Below are 16,187 nucleotides of genomic sequence, written 5' to 3'. Positions count from 1 at the left end.
TGATTATGGCCCCATAAGATGCTCCATAAAGATATTTACCCCATATAGTGCTGCACAAACGTTATGGCCCCATACAGACACTTGCCCCATTTGCTGTTAAAAAAAAAAAAAAAAAAAAAAAAAATCACATACTCACCTCTCTGTCGCTCAGGCCCCTGGCACTTTCAATATTCACCTGACTTCGGTCCGGCGCCGCTCCATCTTCAGAGTCTTTTGCACTGACGTTCAGGCAGAGGGCGCGCATTAACCACGTCATTGCGCCCTCTGACCTGAGCGTCACTGCAGAAGACGCTGAAGACGGAGCGGCGCCCGGAACGGGGAGCAGGTGAATATCACGCAGCGCTCCCATCCCCGTTATACTCACCGGCTCCTGGCGCTGTGCAGTCCCTGGTTCCCCAGCGCCGCAGCTTCTTCCTCTACTGAGTGGTCACCGTTACCGCTCATTACAGTAATGAATAAGCGGCTCCACCCCTATGGGAGGTGGAGCCGCATATTCTTTACTGTAATGAGCAGTACCATGTGACCGCTCAGTACAGCAAAAAGCTGGGGCGCCAGGGACCTTCAGGGACCGTGCCAGGAGTAGGTGAGTATAGTTAGACAGCCCCCACTCCCCTCCCCAGCCGACCCTGGGTACGACTCAAGTATAAGCCGAGAGGGGGACTTTCAGCCCCAAAAAAATGGGCTGAAAATCTCGACTTATACTCGAGTATATACGGTATATCTATCTATCTATATCTATATAATCTCACCATTTCTGATACCCATAGCGTTGTCTCGAGTTGGGTGAGGGCTTATTTTTTGCGTGCATAGCTGATGTTTTTATTGATACCATTCTTTTGATTGCCCATTATGCATTTTAATGCAATGCCGCGGCTACCAAAAAACTTAATTCTAGCATATTGACTTTTTTTCTCTCTCTACACCATTTAGCGATCAGGTTAATCCTTTTTTTTTTATTGATAGTGAAATTCTGAATGAAGCAATACTAAATATGTGTAGGTTTGATTTTTTTATTGTTTTATTTTAAAATTGGGTGAATGGGGGGTGATTTGAACTTTTATATATATTTTTTTAAAAAAATCATATTTTTAAAACATTTTTTTTTTTTTTTACTTCTGCCATGCTTCAATAGTCTCCATGGGAGGCTAGAAGCTGCCACAACTTGATCAGCTCTGCTATATAGAGGCGATGCTCAGATCACCTCTATGTAGTAGAATTACAGCATTGCTATGAGCGCTGTCCACAGGGTGGCGCTCATGGCAATCTGGCATCAACAACCATAGAGGTCTGGTCGCAAGGAGACCTCTGGTTGTCATGCCGACACACCTCTGACCCCCGATCAAGTGTCAGGGGTCAACGATGCGCGTATTTCTGGCCCGATGGCCGGAAGCACGGGTTAAATGCGGATGTCAGTTTCACAGCGTCACTTTTTTTTTTTATTTAAATAGATTTTTATTAAGAATAAACATAAACATTACATTTTCATCCATCTTCCAGTTTGTTACATACAAAGTTTCCCCATTTTCAAAACCCCCAACAATCCCAACAAACCCCAACCCCCCCCCCCCCCCATGACAGCTCCTCTCCAATGGAACTTCTATAACTAGCATTGATGACTCTATGAACCGCTTAACTCCCTTATGACCGCTTATTCGTCTAGCAGTTTTCACCATTCAAAGGCCCTCAGCCTCCCATTTCCTTTACCTACTCATCCCAGCTCGAGCCACGGAGACCACATTTTGTCAAACGTTTCTATTTTCCCGCGTCTCTTGTAAACCCTCTTTTCCAGTTTGAGACCATGTTTTACATATTGCAGGAATTCACCCATTGCAGGCGGTTCCTCCTTGATCCAGTTCCGTGCTATCACTTTTCGAGCCATATATAATAGCCTAGCAATTGCTATCTTCCAGGTGTTATCCACTCTAATTTCATCCACATATCCCAATAAGCACACTATCGGATCTCTCGGCACCCTACATCTATACGCACCTTCCACACGACTCAGAACTACCAGCCAAAAAGCAGCCAGTCTTGGACACGTCCACATCATGTGATATATTCCTGCATTCTCGGTCCCACATCTCGAGCACTCAGAGTCTGCACGCAACCCGGCTCTATGCAAAACTTCCGGAGATTTATAGACCCTGTGCAAGATGTACAGCTGCGATAGTCTATACCAGGGGTCCCCAACTCCAGTCCTCAAGGCCCACCAACAGGTCATGTTTTCAGGATTTCCTTTGCATTGCACAGGTGATGCAATTATTACCTGGGCAAGACTAAGGAAATCCTGAAAACATGACATGTTGGTGGGCCTTGAAAACTGGAGTTGGGGACCCCTGGTCTATACGGCTCACTTAGTGACATTCGTGGAACCCACTCCATTACCGACTCCCAGGTTTCATTCTCCATTGGGCCTAAATCTCTCTCCCACTTAGCTCTCGCTTTTAGAGGAAAATCCAACAAATATGTATGCAATAGGTCTTTATACAGGGTGGAAATGACTCCCCTTGTAGTCCCATCACCACACACATATTCCAAAACTATGTCTTCTTGGATCCTAATGCCATCGCCCCTGTTTTAAGCTCCAAAAGCGTGCCTCATCTGAGCATATTGATACTCCCCAGAAAGTCTCAGTCCAAACTCCCCCTGTAGCTGGGAAAAGGATTTTAACACTCGTTGAATTATCTGACTAACATAACAGATTCCCTTAGCCTGCCACTCTGTCAGCACCCCCAGAGCCGCAAACTCCACTAAATTATTATTAAACCATATCGGTGTGAATTTAGTCAAACCCGTAACCCCCCGAATCTGCCGCAATCTGATCCATAACTTACGTATCAGAAACACAGTTGGATACAATTTCCCCAAAACTCCTAAAGAGCCGTCCTCCAAACACTGCACCGTCGGGCGTCAGTTTGTCACCCCCTCCATCAAGTGTTGTACCGCACTGGAGGACGCCTCCCGCGCCCAGCCCTTCAAATGCTGACTTTGGGCTGCAAGAAAGTATAACTCAGGGTTGGGCAAAGCCAAACCCCCATCTTCCTTGGGTCGCTGAAGCGTCTCCAGGCTAATACGTGGGTATTGCCGCCCCCATATCAAGCTTCTAAAAAGAGCATTAATCTGACGAAATTTCCCCCGTGGGATCCAAACTGGCGCGTTATGAAGGACGTAAAGTATTTTGGGCATCAGCACCATTTTAATAAGATTAACCCTACCTACCACCGATAAGTGTAACTTATTCCACGCATCCTCTTTTGCCTTAAGCACACCCATGAGAGGAGTCAAATTCCTATATAAAAACTCCGCAACTGGCACCGAGATCCATTTTCCAAGGTATTTAAAATGGGATGCCACCTTAAGCCGCCCCTCTCCCAATGGCTCACTCCCACTCTCTCCCACACCATCTACCTTAAACAGGACCGATTTATCCCAATTTATCTTCAGCCCCGACAAGGAACCAAATATCTCAATGATCTCGATGGCCCCTCTCAAGGAGTCATCCGGGTCAGCCAGGAATAGCAAAATGTCGTCCGCATACAACGCTATCTTTTCCTCAACACTCCCATATCTAAACCCAGGGACCCCATCAGACTGTCGAATCTTGGCGGCCAGGGGCTCCACAGCCAGAGCAAACAGAAGAGGTGAAAGTGGACATCCCTGTCTCGTGCCTCTAGCCAACTTTATAGGCTGAGAAAGTTCCCCGTTTACTCTGATTCTAGCCGTCGGCAATGAATATAGCAGTTGAATCCAAGACACAAACTGCGGTCCAATACCCATACACTTCAACACCTGCCAGAGATATCCCCACTCCACACTGTCAAACGCCTTATGGGCATCCAAGGACGCAATAACCCTCTGGCCACAGTTGTCAGACTTCAGCTGCAGATTCATATACAGCCTCCGCAGATTAACCGCTGTAGATCTATCAGGCATAAAGCCAGACTGATCCGGATGCACAAGGTTAGTAATGACACTAGACAAGACGGAAAGCTAACACCCTGGCCAAAAGCTTGACATCGATGGTTAACAGAGAGATTGGGCGATATGACTCAGGTTTCCCCAAATCCTTATCCTCCTTCGGAATAACCACTATAATGGCCTCCCTCATAGATGCTGGGAGGCACCCTGACACCTAGCTTCCTCCAGTACCAACTTTAATCTGGGAATCAACACCTCCCCCAAGCTTTTATAAATCTCGGCTGGCAACCCATCAACTCCAGGCGCCTTCCCATTGGCCATGGACTTCAGCGCCCGACTCAGTTCCTCCTCCGTGATAGGGGCTTCCAAGCTCACCCTATCCACCTCACTCAATTTCGGCAGCCCCAGACTCTCCAAGAAAGTCTCTGTATCTCCGGCTGACCCATCAACCCTGGAGGAATATAAGTCTGCATAGAAGTCCACGAAAACCTTTATAATCTCAGATGTTTCAGATATCCTGCTTCCACCAACAGATGCCAACGAGTGGACATATGAGGTACTTCACTGAGCAGAGGCCACCACCGATAGCATGTGTCCCACTGTTTCTCCCTCCTGAAAATAAGTCACCCTTTGAAACTCCCGCTTCCTTTCAGCTTTTCCCAGCAGAATCTTCTCCATATGAGTTTGCGCTGTTCTCAACCTTTTCCCAGCCTCGGAAGTTCCCAATACTATCATCTCGTCTTCTGCAGCCCTCAACTCATCCACCGCCACCCTCTCTGCCTCTCTCGTTTTCCGCTTACACCTACTAATATCTCTAAATAGTAGCCCTCTCAGGTACGCCTTCACTGCATCCCAAACAGTTAGAGCATCTGTACTCCCATCATTTACAACAAAGAATTCCGCCACGTCCTTTCCTATACATTCCAAGTCAATATTATGTAACCAGTTAGGATGGATCTTCCATTCTCTGTTTGCGGCCTGTGTCCCCAACAATTTAAACTCCACCTCAATTGGACTGTGATCCGAAAGGGCCCTCGGCAGATAACGCACCTCCCCCACCAATGTGTCTAACAGACGATTACCCAGCGCCATGTCAATTCTGGACAACGTAGCATGAGCCGGTGAATAACACGAATACCCTCTCTCCCCAACATGTCTAACTCTCCATAGGTCAATCATACCTATTTCACGAACATAGGTACCAAATGTTGTAGTGTGCACCCCCCGACCTGTTCTGGGTGTTCTTATATTTATCCCAAAAATCATCGCAAATATTATTCAAGTCCCCAATAATTAATAGTGGTAGCGGTCCCCATCGTTCCACCCTCTCCAACACCTCTCTAATCTTCCTGCTTGAATATGGAGGTGGAATATACATTGCCACAACACATATCCTCACTCCATATAATATACACTGTATCACCACATACTGACCATCCACATCCACACATACCTTCACCTCTTCATACTGCACTCCCACCGGCACCAATACTGACACACCCCTTGAGAATGTCGAAAAGGTAGAATGATACCCCTTCTGAATCCATCGTCTATTTAGTACGTCCACCTTCTCCCGTACCAAGTGCGTCTCCAGCAGACATATCATAGAAGCCCGTTGATCCCTTGCATACTGCAAACTCGCCGCTCGCCTAGACTTATCCGCCAGACCTCTCACATTCCAACTCAGTATCTTAAAGCGGCCCCCTATTATGTGACTCATCATCTTTAGTTATGTCATTACTCCCGGTCCTGAGCTGTCTAGCTTCCCTCACCCCCCCTACCCAAACCCCCCCTCCCGTCTATCCCCCCCAATACTATACATTCTGCCTCTTATCAAGAGTGGGGCACCATCGCCCATTGCGAACACTCTTGTTAACATAACCTTCTCCATCTGCCACCCGCTACCGTTTATAACAAAATTCGGTGCAATTCTTAAAAGAATAAAATATTCCAACTTGTATTACATTGCAAATGCAAGGAAACTAAAACTTTTAGAACGCCACCAACCCTTCCACCCCCGTAACCAGCCGCCATTTCAGCACTCCCAGGCCATTTACTGAGTAATGCCCAGCTCCACCCTCAAACCTTCACATCCCCATAACCAATATACTGTCAGTCACCAATCTCTATTCCTTTGACAGTGAAATGTCCCCCGTCCAGACCACCCCATATTTTCAATCTCCTTTTCCTTTAAGCCTTTTAGCATTTAGATCAATCCACTGGGCAGTGTCCTCCGGCGTCTGCAAAAAAATGAATCTTATCAAACGCGACCACTCTTAGGGTACCGTCACACAGTGAAATTTTGATCGCTACGACGGCACGATTCGTGACGTTCGAGCGATATATCCGTGACGTTCGAGCGATATCGCAATGTCTGACACGCTCCTGCGATCAGGAACCCCGCTGAGAATCGTACGTCGTAGCAGATCGTTTGAAACTTTCTTTCGTCTAGTGTCCCGCTGTGGCGGCATGATCGCATGGTGTAACATATCGTATACGATGTGCGCATAGTAACCAACGGCTTCTACATCGCACATACGTCATGAAATTATCGCTCCAGCGTCGTACATTGCAAAGTGTGACAGCAGTCTACGACGCTGGAGCGATATTGTTACGACGCTGGAGCGTTACGGATCGTACCGTTGTAGCGATCAAAATTTCACTGTGTGACGGTACCCTTAGTCGTGCCGGAAACATCATGGAGTATTGCACTCCCAGTTCCCTCAGCCGTCGCTTGATACCCGTGAACATCATCCGTTGTTTCTGGACTAGGGCGGAGTAGTGGGGATAAATAGCAATTCTTTGACCTCCAATTGTCAAATCCGTCATATCTCTAGCCTTCCTCAGGATAATGTCTCTGTCTCTGTAATTTAGAATTTTGGCAAGCATGGTACGGGGATTCGCTCCAGGGACAGGTGGTTTCGGCGGGACCCTGTGGGCTCTATCTACCGCAAATACTTTTGTCAGTGCTGCGTCACCAAAGGTCTCCAACAGCCAGCTTTCAATATACTCAGTGGGATTCCTCCCCTCAGTTTTTTCCGGGATACCCACTGTTATTACTGTATGTTATTTCTTCTGGACCTATTCTCCAGATCCTCATTTTTTGCAGCTAGCTCCGATATTGCTTGAGCAAACTTCTTCTCCGCTTTTTGCAGCTGCACTATATGATCTTCCGCAGTGCTCACTCTCTCCTCTACAACCCCCACACGTTTGTCAATCTTCTGCAGGGCTGCATTTATCTGGGCTGTGTCACCCTTGACCTCCTGTATCTGCTGGGTCAGGGACTGTTTGCATGAGGACACCAGCGCGAAAACATCTGAGTGTGGGCTCTGCTCCTGGCACCATGTCTTCAGATCTCCCTACTACCATCGCCATGCTGCTATCCCCGCTCCCCTGCTGTACCTCTTGCTCTTCTGCTGGGCTCTCCTCCTCCTCATCGGTGTCAGCTCCGGCTTCCTCCTCTGCGGCCTCCACTCTAGCAAACTGCTGGAGCTTTGCCGCCACCGCCATGCGTTTCTGACATGCCGCGTTCTCCTTATCTGCCTTCTCCCTGGCGTCGGTGCCATCTTGGCCGGTCCCTGCATCGCCGGCTCCGGCGTCCTTTTGCCTCCTCCTGGTCATAATTACCGACCCCGGGGCTGCCGCTGTACACCGCCGCGCTCCTGGGACTCTCCAGAAGCCGGTAAGCACCGCAAAACACCGCTCAGCAGTAGTTTATCAGGATTTCAATAATATCAGCAGAGGGAGCGCTCTGCCGCATGTCCGCTCACATGGACATTCAGGCCACGCCCCTTGACAGCAGCACTTAACTAGTTAATAGGCGCAGGTGGATTGCAGTTCCACCCGCGCCTATTGCGAGCACATGTCAGCGTGCCGCGTGCTATTCAGTGCAATGGCAGAAAAGGGTTAATAAATGCAATACATATCAACCTAAATTTACCATAAAATATAATGTGTCACGAAAAAAATAATCTCAAAATCAATGTGATATGTTTAAACATTTCAGTTATTGCCACACAAAGTGACAATATTTGAGCTGGTCACTAAGGGGTTAAGGTGCATTATCACATCTGTGTGAATGTGGGTGTGCTACCTGATTGTTTTTTATCGGACTGAGTAATGTTCTAGTCTCATCCTCAAAATCGGATCAGAATGGAACAAGTTCCAAGTTTTACAGACCTCATGCTCGGATCCATGATTTTCATGGATGTGTGAATGGATTTGAGACACTATGGGTCCAAGTGCCGTTCAGTAAAAAAAAAAAAAAAAATGTGGACATCACTCAGACATTTCACACGGATGTACGAATGCAACTTTAGTAACATGTCACTGTAGTTGTTTTTCAAAGTAATTTAAAGGGAACCTGTCACCAGAAACAAAACGCTATTTGCCTGCAGAATAGGGTTAATAGCGTTACTAACCTGCCCGGCGCCCGCACTTAGTCAAACGCTGCGGTCGAAAAATTAACTTTACTCTCCCCGGTATCATTCAGTTTCTGTCATGTGGCGGGTTCAGTAAAGGCGGCCCCGGCACGAACTGACAGCCGGCCCCAATGCAGAGCCAATGTCAGTCACGGCTGGGGGCGCAGTGTATTCTCAGAGCGGTGACTCAACCAGAGAGAGGGCAAAAGACCCTGTGATCCGGAATGCTGTGGGGGGAATAAAGTTCAGTTTCTCCTGGGCAGTGTTCGGCTACATGCAGGAGCCAGGAAGATTGATAACGCTATTAACCTGAAGATTAACCCCATATCTGCAGGTTCCCTTTAGTGAATTTAATCTGTAAGATGCAGATGGTAGTATAATTTAGAGTATTTTCTGCAACATTATTAGAATATACAAAATATCTGACAACGATGTCGAAAAGTAAAAAATTACAATACTTACATAAGCAAAACGTCTATAACTACTTCTTCCTCTTGTATAATATTTTTCTGGTCGATACATGGTTCTATTTAGCAAGCAGTATCTAAAACAATGGAAAAGAATATTAACATCTTTGTCTGCAGGTGCCTCTTCTCCCTATACAGGTTTTTCCACATAAAATTTTAGATTTAGGATTTTTATGTCATAAATGTCTAAACAGTGAGTAACGAGACAAAACATGAGGGTGCAGGGGAAGGCTCCCACACCATACATATAAAGAGAACCCGGAACTCAACTTAAGTTTGCGTGATGCACTCAAATTTATTTGCGGTACCAACAAACGCTTCGGTCATAAAGACCTTCATCAGTTACGTACTGGCGTAATAGAGTGATTAGTGGAAGTTTGTGGTAAGTCCGGTACCACGTCATCAGTTTTTTCATGGCCATCAGGTCGCATACAGGGAGATCCGTGCTTCTTAGTAGGAGACAGTACACGTATATAAACATGGTGTCCACCGCTTGTCTGTGTGGATAGTGGCGTGCACTGATGAAGGTCTTAATGACCGAAACGTTTGTTGGTACCACAAATAAATTTGAGTGCATCACACAAACTTAAGCTGAGCGCCGGGGTCTCTATCGAAACAGTGAGTATCAACCCAAGTAGGCTACAGGTGACACAAGCAGCCCAGTCAGTATGATTGGCTGTGCCATTATTTCCCACCCATGATAATAGACAGTGACAGCAGAGTGGCCAACGCTAAGCCACGACTAGGAGCCTCAGTAATTCAGCAGGGGTCTGGCCACAAAATACTAATGAAAGGGTCCGGTCCCCAGATATCGATGAACTATCCTTAGATCACTAATATCAGATCATTTCAAGTCATCCCCAGCGCTCCCACTGACCGGCTGTTATCAGATGTTAGCCCTGGCGGTAGTCGGATGTAAACACCTGGAGCAGAGCTGCAATGTACACTGAATAGCAGCACAATGTCTCTTGAACAGAAGATGGCCCACAGCACCCAGCTCCGTTCAATGCGTTCACATCCGGCTGCTGCCAAAGCTTACAACGGCTGATCAATGGGGGTGCCAAGTGTTGGACCGCCACCAAAATGATCTTGTTCACTATGCTGCTAAACTGACCTGGCAATATGCTTCCCCAGGTCAGTACGAGTACGCCAATACCAAACATGCATAGTTCTTTGTTTTTATTTAATTTAAAATGGTGGAAAAAAAATTGGAAATTCGTGAACAAATTTCCAGGCCTGGCCATAACGTTCTCACTTTTCATATATATTTTCAGGATATGGGGCTGATACCATTTTGGTGCAGATAAGGCGCTTTAGTCGCCTCTTATTGCATTTTATTGTGGCGGCCAAAAAAAAAAGCAATTCTGGCGCATCGATTTTATTTCTCATTACCAGGGCTGTGAAGTATGTAATGCAAACCAATTCTGACTGACTCCTCAATTTCCCTGACACCCTACTTCCAGCACTGCCTCACTACTGAGCATGTACATAAAGTGCAGCACAGATTCATCTCCACTGAAAGCCCAGATCATTAGATCAGGAACAAAACAGACATTTATAGGACATTTCATTACTTCTCCAAATTCTTATGGAAACGTGTACAGCACATCCTGCACTGAACTACTGAACCCAATTTATTATATATTTTAGGAGTCAGTCCATTTTATATCGACTCCAATTCCGATGCCACCAAAATGGACACAGACTCCACAGTCTGGCTCGTTACACAGTTTACCAGCGACTCGCACAGTCCGGCCGAAAATTCACCCCTTCCTACTCTCTGTCAGTGCCCCCTCCAGTCAGCGCTCACACAGGGTTAATGGCTGCGTTACACCGCGTTATGCCACAGTGTAACGCAGTCCGCTAACGCTATTAACCCTGTGTGACCAACTTTTTACTACTGATGCTGCCTATGCAGCATCAATAGTAAAAACATCTAATGTTAAAAATAATAATAAAAAATCATTATATACTCACCGTCCGGCACCTTTCCCGCTCCTTGCGATGCTCCGGGACATGCATTGCGGTTTCGCGAGATGATGATGTAGCTGCGTGGGCTGTGCTACATGCTACGTGGGCTGTGCTACATGCTACGTGGGCTGTGCTACATGCTACGTGGGCTGTGCTACATGCTACGTGGGCTGTGCTACATGCTACGTGGGCTGTGCTACATGCTACGTGGGCTGTGCTACATGCTACGTGGGCTGTGCTACATGCTACGTGGGCTGTGCTACATGCTACGTGGGCTGTGCTACATGCTACGTGGGCTGTGCTACATGCTACGTGGGCTGTGCTACATGCTACGTGGGCTGTGCTACATGCTACGTGGGCTGTGCTACATGCTACGTGGGCTGTGCTATATTTCTCTACTGTATCTGTGCATCATGAATTGTGGAATGTGTTAAAGAGGGGGGACCACTGAGACTCTTTCGTCCGGGGCCCTAAAAAACCTGGAGCCGGGCCTGGCTTCACTGATTGGTCACGCCCGGCGGGCCACGAACAATCAGCGACAGCCGCAGTCCGGCCGCGAATTGGCGCGGAATTTGAACCACGCTTCGCTGATTGGTCGCGGCCGGCCGAATCCTGTGTATAAATTGCATTATTCTGAAAATGTCATAAATAAACTACATACATATTCTAGAACAGAGGTCCCCAACCTTTTTTGCCCCAGGGACCGGCTTTAAGCAAGACCAGTTTTCCATGGCCCGGTGGGGTGGGGGTGGGGCAGGGGTGGGGCTCTGGTCATATGGGGGTGGAGTTATGGAGGGGTGGAGCTTAGTGCATACTTATCATGTAATTATGACATTTATAATGAGAATTTGATTCACATATTCACACACACACATTCTCACACACACATTCTCACACACACATTCTCACACACACATTCACACACACACACACATTCACACACACACACTCTCACACACACACACTCTCACACACACACACTCTCACACACACACACTCTCACACACACACATTCACATTCTCACACACACACATTCACACACACACACATTCACACACACACACATTCACACACACACATTCACACACCCCTCTCACCTCTCCTCGCACTCTACCACAGCATCTCATTGCCTTCCTCTGACACAGCAGGCCGCTGAATGATGACGTCATCCAGCGGCGCGTCTGTGTGAGAGGAAGCAGGAAGACAGATCGCTGGGCAGCGGAGCTGCACGGATTTCTCCCTGCCTGCCACAGCCACCCTGCAGGGGCTCCCCTCCACCTCTGCACACATTGGGATCCGGCGCTCTGCAGCTTCTCTGTGCCGGCTGTCAGCTTGACAGTCGGCACAGAGAACAGCTGACTCCTTGACCGGGGACGGCAGAATGCAGCCGCTGGGGGGAGACACTGCGGACCGCCGAATGAGGCGGCCCGACTGCGCCCCTCCCTGCCGGCTGCACCCGGGGCAAATGCCCCGGCTGCCCCCCCCCTAGATACGCCACTGGGCGTGTCAGTGAGGAGAGCCTGCCGCCCCACCCCATCAGGAACACACCATGCTGCGCAGGAGGGCTGCCCCCTCGTCCTGCATAATGTTCTCTGCCGGGAGCTGCGAGCTGTCACAGAGCGTGCTCTGACCAGGCGCAGGGCCGCGAAGCTAGCTGTCAGCGGCGCCGCGGACCGGCTGAAAAACCTCAACGGCCCGGTCCTGGTCCGCGGACCGGCGGTTGGGGACCTCTGTTCTAGAATACCCGATGCGTTAGACTCGGGCCACCATCTAGTTTATTTTATATTTTGATATATCGGACTTTTATGACCGAAGCAATACCAAATATGTGTATTTTTTTATTTTATTTTTAATTGGGCAAAAGGGGCGTGATTTGAACTTATGTTGTTTTTTTCATATTTTTAAAAACTTTTTTTTTCTTTAACTTTATTAGTTCCCTTCAGGGACTTAAAGCTGCGATCATCTGAATGCTTGTGATATATATAGCAGTGCAAGAGCACTGCTATATACAGCTAAAATGACGATCTCCTAAGAATGGCAGCCATCGTAATGACAGGCAGCCCCCCGGTCATCTATTAATGACCGCAGTCAGAGATTGACAGAGGGATTTAACAGGTTAACAGCCGGGGGTGGAGGCAGACATGACATACCAGTACTTCATGTCAGTTAGGACAGGGGTCCCCAACTCCAGTCCTCAAGGCCCACCAACCGGTCATGTTTTCAGGATTTCCTTTGCATTGCACAGGTGATGCAATTGTTACCTGGGCAAGACTAAGGAAATCCTGAAAACATGACATGTTGGTGGGCCTTGAGGACTGGAGTTGGGGACCCCTGAGTTAGGGTATGTCCACACGTTCAGTATTAGGCAGCGCTTTGGAAGCAGCACATGTCCGCTCCTTCCAAAGCGCAGCCGGCCTTTGAACGCAGGTGAATCCACATGTGTTCATTGAACCGTGCGGAATCACATTGGATGGGTGAAATTTATCTTGCGTAGACTCACATCTCCACCAGATAAATAGACATGCTGCAGTCTGGAAAGACGTGCCACATGTCCATCTCTGCAGGGATGCTGCGGGTGTCAGTGAACGCTCAGTGGACATGGGATTTCTTGAAATCTCATCCACTATGCTGTAACATCTGGCCTCTGCGGATGTATGCAGTTTCCAACCTGCAGTGTTTAAAGATCATGGAAACATACCCCAAGTGGTTAAAAAGGACCTGTCATTAGTTTACCTATTTTATTTCTGCTGCTTCTGAGTCTTCTGCATTTTTCTTTTTAAATCTGCCTTTTGGTTTCCTAGATATGGGCCTTTTAATTTAGTGATTTTTTAGGGTCTTTCTAAAGGGGTGTGGCAGACAGGATTCTCCGGGTATCCTTAGGCTGTAATGCATTATTACACTGTGAGCATCACCTCCTTGGTAAAGATCATAAAAATAGCCCCAAATAAAAAGACCCATATCTTTAGAACCATACGGTGGATTTAAACTGATCTGACGACATGTCCTCTAAGTGCTGCTCAAGGCCACCCATATACTGTCTTGTGTCACTGATGAGACAAAGAAGTACATGACCCAAGAGACGAATCTCTAGGACTGCCCAGTTGTACCAGAACAATAATTATAACCTTAAGTAAAGTTTACAAGACAATAGAATAGGAGATTATTAACAATAAGAAGTATGTGCTGCTCCGCTCTGGCTTCAGAGGACACATTTTGGCCTTGATCATAGATCAATCTGCTTACCACAGGCCTGGGGAGGAATCCTTCGGAACTGCAGGTCAGCGCTGCCACCAGGGACCACACCAGTCACAGTAAGGATGGGGCCGACCTGGGGGGGATCTATAGCGAGAAGACGGGAGCAATAAAAACATGGCCTCACACCGCATCCACCGAGAATTAAAGCGTTATCAGTGTTTACAAGATTCACAAGATTTATTCAGCACACAAACAAAAAAACCATCAGTACCAAAATAACTAAGAGTCAGAAATTTAAAATCCTATCAACTGCCATTCCCGGTCACATTAGCGACCATTGTGCTGTACGTGAGGCAGAACACTGGGGTCAGTGCTGTAGTAATGGCAGCGCACAGAGGCCGCTCTACACAGAGGCCGCTCTCCCACAGAGGCCGCTCTCCCACAGAGGCCGCTCTCCCACAGAGGCCGCTCTCCCACAGAGGCCGCTCTCCCACAGAGGCCGCTCTCCCACAGAGGCCGCTCTCCCACAGAGGCCGCTCTCCCACAGAGGCCGCTCTCGCACAGAGGCCGCTCTCCCACAGAGGCCGCTCTCGCACAGAGGCCGCTCTCCCACAGAGGCCGCTCTCCCACAGAGGCCGCTCTCCCACAGAGGCCGCTCTCCCACAGAGGCCTGGCCAGCGGTAAGAAGCCCGAACACTAGGGCTCCAGGGCGCCTCACTTCTCTCACAGGCCTCATACACACAAAAGCTGAGCAACTCACCGACACCAGCCACCGCTCCGAGAACGCGCGCTTACAATGCTCGGTGTGATACAGAGACTTCCGCTGAACTCGCCACCATTCTGCCTGAGCCCAGAAACCGAGTCCCAACGTGTGAAGGCAATTGATCTCTAAGAAAATGGCCGCCACAGTAAACGCCGTAGATCAACCAATCACATGACTGTCGCACGGCTGAGCGTACTTCCGGGAGGTCACGTGAGAGACATGCATGTCGTGACGTCACGAAGGCGTACTCCAATTCATTCCTCCCTTCTCGTCTGAGTGCACTGTGCAGTTGCTCCTGTGGCGGCCTGCATCCAGCACCGCCACTGTGGGGCGCTCACGGACATGTCTGCAATGGAGGCGACTCTAGGAGCTCCTCAGAGACCCCCAATTCAGACACCTCATGACAGAATGGGGGCTCTGCAGGGAGGAGGCACAGGCAGAAGTGATAATACAAGGCTAGGAACGAACTAGGTGTTTGTTTATATTGTGTACATGTTCATATATATATCTATATATACTAGTTGGTGGCCTGATTCTAAGGCATCGGGTAGTTTAGAATATGTATGTCCACGTAGTATATTGCGCTGAACGATGGAGACGTATCTGAGGCTTTCCCAGTAACGGCATAAAACAAGGCTGTGTGCTTGCTCCAACCCTGTTCAGTGTGCTGTTCTCTGCAATGTTAAGTGATGCCTTTAAAGGGACTCTGTCACCTGAATTTGGAGGGAACAATTTTCAGCCATAGGGGCGGGGTTTTCGGGTGTTTGATTCACCCTTTCCTTACCCGCTGGCTGCAATATTGGATTGAAGTTATTGCCTTGTGCAGGCATGTACTACAGAGGACAGAGAATGAACTTCAATCCAATATTGCAGCCAGCGGGTAAGGAAACGGTGAATCAAACACCAGAAAACCCCACCCCTATGGCTGAAAATTGTTCCCTCCAAATTCAGGTGACAGAGTCCCTTTAACCCCTTCCCAACCTGTGACACAGCGTATGCGTCATGAAAGTCAGTGCCAATCCGACCTGTGACGCATATGCTGTCACAGAATGATCGCGTCCCTGCAGATCGGGTGAAAGGGTTAACTCCAATTTCACCTGATCTGCAGGGACAGGGGGAGTGGTAGTTTAGCCCAGGGGGGATGGCTTCACCCCCCCCCCCCCCCCCATGGCTACGATCGCTCTGATTGCCTGTTGAAAGTGAAACTGCCAATCGGAGCGATTTGTAATATTTCACCTATAAAAACTGGTGAAATATTACAATCCAGCCATGGTCGATGCTGCAATATCATCGGCCATGGCTGGAAACACTGGTCAGCCCCACCGCCACAGATTCCCCCCCCCCAGTCCTCCGATCAGTCCTGTACACTGCTCCGCTCCCCTCCGTCCTCCTGTCCGCTCCCCCGTGCTCCAATCCAACCCCCCTGCACTCCGATCCACCCCCGTGCTCCG

The 16,187-nt window shown here is 48.4% G+C and overlaps 1 protein-coding gene across 1 annotated transcript in view; it reads right to left on the bottom strand.

Annotated features, from left to right (window-relative positions):
• The window catches only part of LOC138642417 (uncharacterized), a 134,516-nt gene extending 119,644 nt beyond the window's left edge, over nucleotides 1-14,872 (bottom strand). Inside the window, exons 1-3 of the mRNA XM_069730563.1 lie at nucleotides 14,734-14,872; nucleotides 14,022-14,117; nucleotides 8,802-8,883 (exon numbers count right to left, since the gene is read on the bottom strand). Of these exons, the coding sequence (XP_069586664.1) occupies nucleotides 8,802-8,861 (60 nt within the window). The 5' untranslated portion in view covers nucleotides 8,862-8,883; nucleotides 14,022-14,117; nucleotides 14,734-14,872. The remainder of the gene's footprint in view (nucleotides 1-8,801; nucleotides 8,884-14,021; nucleotides 14,118-14,733) is intronic.
• Nucleotides 14,873-16,187: the final 1,315 nt, after the last annotated feature.

This window comes from Ranitomeya imitator, chromosome 6, assembly GCF_032444005.1.
Source record: "Ranitomeya imitator isolate aRanImi1 chromosome 6, aRanImi1.pri, whole genome shotgun sequence".
Taxonomy (NCBI): domain Eukaryota; kingdom Metazoa; phylum Chordata; class Amphibia; order Anura; family Dendrobatidae; genus Ranitomeya; species Ranitomeya imitator.
This window is presented reverse-complemented; position numbering and strand designations above follow the sequence as displayed.